The 5,083-nt window shown below is 47.4% G+C and overlaps 1 protein-coding gene across 1 annotated transcript in view; it reads right to left on the bottom strand.

Moving 5' to 3' along the window:
- The window catches only part of LOC109291415 (guanine nucleotide-binding protein G(I)/G(S)/G(O) subunit gamma-11), a 6,314-nt gene extending 5,565 nt beyond the window's left edge, over positions 1 to 749 (bottom strand). Inside the window, exons 1-2 of the mRNA XM_019508433.1 lie at positions 297 to 749; positions 104 to 206 (exon numbers count right to left, since the gene is read on the bottom strand). Coding sequence (XP_019363978.1) covers positions 104 to 199 — 96 coding nt within the window. The 5' untranslated portion in view covers positions 200 to 206; positions 297 to 749. The remainder of the gene's footprint in view (positions 1 to 103; positions 207 to 296) is intronic.
- Positions 750 to 5,083: the final 4,334 nt, after the last annotated feature.

Below are 5,083 nucleotides of genomic sequence, written 5' to 3'. Positions count from 1 at the left end.
GGCCCTCCGGCCCCAGGGTGCTTGCTCCGCTGCCGCCCGGGGCTCGCTCCCGCCTCCCCGTCGGCGGAGCCGGGCGGGCGCTGCCTGCCCCGCGCTCGCTCACCGCTTCTCTCTGCAACGTCACTTCTTTCTTGAGCTGCTCCACTTCCATCTTCAGCTTGTCCTTCTCGGTCAGATCCTCGATGTTGATCACGGGCATCTTCCCCCTGCGCGCGGGCGGGGGACAGCGTTACCCGAGGGGAGCCGGCGGGTCCCGGTGCCCCCTCCCCGCCCCGCGCCCCGGGGGCCGGACTTACTGTGCTCCGCCGAGATGTCCCGGGCCCCTCAAGTGGTAACTCCCTCTGCAGCCAGCTGCCTCCGGCAACTTCCCCCGGCCGCTCCCGCTCCTGGCCCCGGCGCCCGCGGGCGTTTAAATCAGCAGCATAATCGCTCCTAAGCTGCTTAGACCAAGCGGTTTGACCCCCACCCTGCTGCCTCCCAGGGCATTTACCCTGCCCGCGTGCGTGTGCTCGGCCAGCTCGACATTGCCCTCCCTTCACACCATCCCCGGCTTCAGCCCCTCCACGCCCGGCTGGCGTGGTGCAGCCAGGTAGCCACTCTCGTGCGTGGTCCCGGCAGCAATGCGGGGAGCAAGGGGTTAATCCACTGAGACCCCCGTGTCTCTAAACTAGTCGGAGCAGTGCGTTAGACCACTCTGAGCCATGTCCACAGGGCGAGGCACGGTCAACGGGCAAGAGGAAGCCGCCTGGAGGAAGCTGCCTGGGAAAGGATGTGTGTCCAGTCATGTTCTCACTCTAGCTCATCTCTTGAAAGGAAACAGGCCTGCTAAGGAAATGGCCGGCCTTTTCCTGCACGGCCACACACCACAACCAAAGCCGCAGAGGAAGTCTGCAAAGAAAAAGGAAGAGGAAGAATATACCCTTCGTAGCCCCAGCTGTGAACCAGAACACTCTTCTGGTTCTGAATGCTCTCTGCTTCGTCTTTTTCTATTCCAAGAACAAATCCCTTCTTTCCGTTCTCTCTCTCTTTCGTATGACATTTTAGGATTACAACATTCATACAATGTCATAGATTGATACCTAAATTTGATAGCCATTCAACTGCTTCAGGGGTAGCTGCATGGATTGATTTTAGATCACCATTAAATGATCTAATTGGACAATCATCCACAGTCACAACCCAGACTCTCTTTGATTCTCCCTTTATGGAGCAGGTGTCCCTATTTTCCATGAAGTGTGTCTTCTTTCCATTTAATTAAGAACATCTGTAAAAGCCCAGAACACCTGGCTCATCTCACAGCACTTTCCCTGGAGTCACTGACTTGGTAATGGCAGAGCCCTCAGTCATGTCAGGTGATATAGCAAGCTCCATGGAAGAGCCCTATGGTTTATCCTGATAATGAAGTCTAGTGAAGGGTTGTAAATCCAGCCTTCCTGTTCTGCTGTTTTCTTCTGTCCTTTGTTTTCCCCCTAAATAACTTCTTTCCTATTTTTATTACATGAGGACCTAGGAGTCCTAAGCATAGACCAGGAGTTAATTGTGCTAGGCACTGTACTCAAATAGTTCGTAATACCTTGCATTAAAATGTACTGTAAATGCATAACATAATCAAGATCAGAAGCATCCTGCATTAATAAACGATTTCCAGGGCCAATTTTGTATTAAGTTGCCTTATAATTTGTGCCAGACATTGGGAGCACCAGAGGGAGAGGCCTGCTGAGGGTGGATATGGCCAATTTTTCCTGCATCAGAGTGGCAATTTTGAGTGTGGTGGCCAGCTAACCTAGCCTTGTCCAAATCAGGATAGATTGGACCAGAACAGATAACTAGGTAACTACTAACGCTTGAGGCGTGATTGGTTCATGTATAATAGGAATATGGCGCCCACTGCTTGAAGAGTGCTCATTCATATACAGTAGGCATAATCTATTCTGGGTCTGCCAGAAAAACTCGGTGCATCCATATCCAAAGTTCACCTTTGGTAGCAGAGCCCTCCTTTCTGCTGATAAGCAAAGTGCCATCATCTGACAAGATGTATCTTTGCTGCTAGAGGTCCCTTCAGCAGCTAGCACCTTCCCCAGGGACACTTCTCACTCTGGTGGCACTGCTGCTAAGTGTAGCCCCACAGAGCACATGTTCTGGCGGCTTAGCATTAGCAGCTGTATTTCCACAGCCTTCTGTTAGCATCTTTGTGCCACCTTTCATGCAGCCCTATATGCCTGGCATATTATATGAGATTACCCAAGATTATATATAATATTCTTGATTTATTTTGTGGATGACAGCATGTTTGCGAGACCTTGATTCTGGCTTTTACCTGTTAGAATCACAGGATTTCACACAGGAATCCATGGCCACATCTACATGAGATGAGCCATGCGTTTGCGGCAGCACAAATAATAGCAGCACAATTTTTTGCCACTGTTTTGTGCTGCAGTTCATGCCCCTGCCCATGGGCTTTGCAGCGGGACACATTGTCCTGCTGGGGCACATGGCATGGGGCTCTGCAGCACATGGAGACAGCTCTGGGCTACCTGCTCCCTGATCTCCATGTTTGCTACCAGGAAATGCAAATTAGCAGTACCGTGCACAGTTTAACATGCCAGGCATACGGATGTACAGGCCAAAAACCTCACATGCCTGCACATCTGGCTCTGGCTTATAAGGTTAAAAACACTCTAAACCAGGGGTCAGCAACCCCCGGCACACATGCTGAACCTAGCATGCAAGGCCATTTTGCTTGGCACACCACTGCCAGCCCGGGCTCTAAGCAGCTGCTGCCAGCCACGGAGCCCAGACTGCTCCCAGCAGGCAGCTGGGAGGCTGCAAGCCCTGGTGCAAGCAGACTGGGCCCCAGGTACTGGCTGCAGCCTGGAGGCTGCTAACAGCTGCTCCGGGCTCCAGCATGACAGCACTTGGGCACTTTCCAAGGTAGACATTGTAGTTTTTTTGGCACTCCGGCCAAAAAACGTTGCCTACCCTGCTCTAAACTATTGCAGACAAGGTTCTTTGGGTGAATCTGGTATCTTTTATCAGACCAACTTAAATAGTTGGAGAACAATTTTTAAGCAAGCTTTCCGGTTTTGAACTATTTAAGTTGGTCTAATAAAAGAAATCAGATTCACCCAAGAGCCTTGTCTGCCTATGTCCTTAGACCAACACAGCTACAACCTACTCCCCTCTAAACTATTGCTATTTTTATGAGTTCTTTTCAACAGAAAAATTGCTCTAGTAGTTTTCTGTAATAAAAAAGCAAGTGAAATCTAAGAGCTGGCACTTTCCGAGGAGTGCCTTGAGTCTAAAAAGGTTCAGAACCAGAGATTTATTGAATAACTCCTTAGCTATCTCCTCTTCATGTATATGCCAAGTATAAGCCCTACTCAGGGAATCTAGTTTTTGCTACTTGCTGGGTCAAAATGACTCCAGCAAAAACAAATCATGTTCAACTTAATCACAAGAAAGCTCTGTTGGCTTCAGTGCAATAACATTCAAGTAAACCAGATTCCACCTCAGAACCCTATAGTGTTTGCTGTAGTGATTCTATTATTTTCTTTCCTTTTTTTTGCAAACACTTCCACATATTGACTAACATCTTGTTGCCTTGCTGAAGTTAAGGAAGAAGCAACTGAGTTAATACTTCATTGTACTGAAAGATGACAGACAGGTTTAATTTAAACATTGGTTTGTACATGCATGCTGGTGAAAATAAAAGCTGATACTTGTATGATGACCTTTGTTTTACTGTTTTTGCTTGAAATGGCATTTGAATGGTTTATTTTCCGTTCCAACAAAATCAGATGGATTCTAAAGAACATGAGTCTAGCTACATTTATATCACTTGAGAGTTTGTTAATATTGGAAAGATGACATTTTGACTTTGCAAGAAATACAAAATATGGTTTTGCACTTGATAGATCCAGGCTTTATTACATTTGATATTGCTAATAGGCCTAACTTAAAAAAAACAAAAACAAAAACCCAGGACATCTGTTATTAACAGTCACAATAATAAGATTACAAACATGACAGATGTGTCCTTGTGGTAATAGCATGGATTGTAGTTCAGTACTTTGATCAACTCACTGAACAGTTCCTTTTTTCTATAGCAATTTGAGATATCTTTAAAAAAAAAAAGAAAGAAAGCATGGAACAGGAAGAAAGTCTCCGGTGAGGTGTTACTGATATTCTCCCAGAAGCCCGGTGCTTTGTGGAGCTCTAAGTTGGCTTCTTCTGCTTTGTCAACTCTCTTTTTCTTTCTTTTTTTCAGAAAGTGTCTTGTAAGAGCTGTAAAGTCTGTATCTACCACTACAGAAAAGTTGAATCCTGAATTCTAGCAATTTGTGTTAATTACATTTTCTTCTAAAGGATACAGGTGTACGCCCCACTTCACATCTCAGCGTGCCCTAAAGGCCATGCCGAGATGCCACTGATGGAGGGGCTTCTCCATGTTCCCTTTTTTACTAAGAAATGCAAAACTCAAGGACTCTTGGTTCAGAGATGACACCTTTTATTAGACCCACTAAGACACTGCAAAAAATAATAATCTTTTTTCTGCAAGCTTTTGGACCCACAGGCCCTTTATCAGGCTCAGGGAAAATTAAAGACAGTAAAAAAAAGTCCTCATAGGTAGGAAATAAACTTCATGACTTTTTTTTTTTTAACTAACAAACTATTTGCCGTGCTAGACTGGGCTCTAGGTGGCCTTACATCAGTGCTTCCCAACTTTCTCCAGCCCAAGGCACACTTGCATGAATACAAAATTTCAGCGGGGCACCTGTTAAGGTATTCCTTATCCTCATACCTATTGCAGCTCATTGCCATGGCACAATTCCCGGGCGCACCTGTTCGCTGCCGACGGCACTGGTTGGGAAACACTGTCTTACATGGCCTCAATGACCGGGAAGTCCGCCCCGCCAACAACGTAGGTAACCCTGCGCAGCCCAGCCTAAAACGAACCGGCCCTGCTCTCTGTCCTCCTCCCCCCCCGCCACAACTAATTGCGAGCAAGGGGCGAAGTGCCAGCTCCGCGGCAGAGGGGAGCTAGGACACGGAGGGGCCCCGTGCTGAAGCCGCCCCCCGGAGC

Source organism: Gavialis gangeticus, unplaced genomic scaffold, assembly GCF_001723915.1.
Source record: "Gavialis gangeticus isolate Ggan-Ray unplaced genomic scaffold, GavGan_comp1, whole genome shotgun sequence".
Taxonomy (NCBI): Eukaryota; Metazoa; Chordata; order Crocodylia; family Gavialidae; genus Gavialis; species Gavialis gangeticus.
The sequence above is the reverse complement of the archived record's forward strand: the minus strand, read 5'-3'. Positions and strand labels throughout refer to the sequence as shown.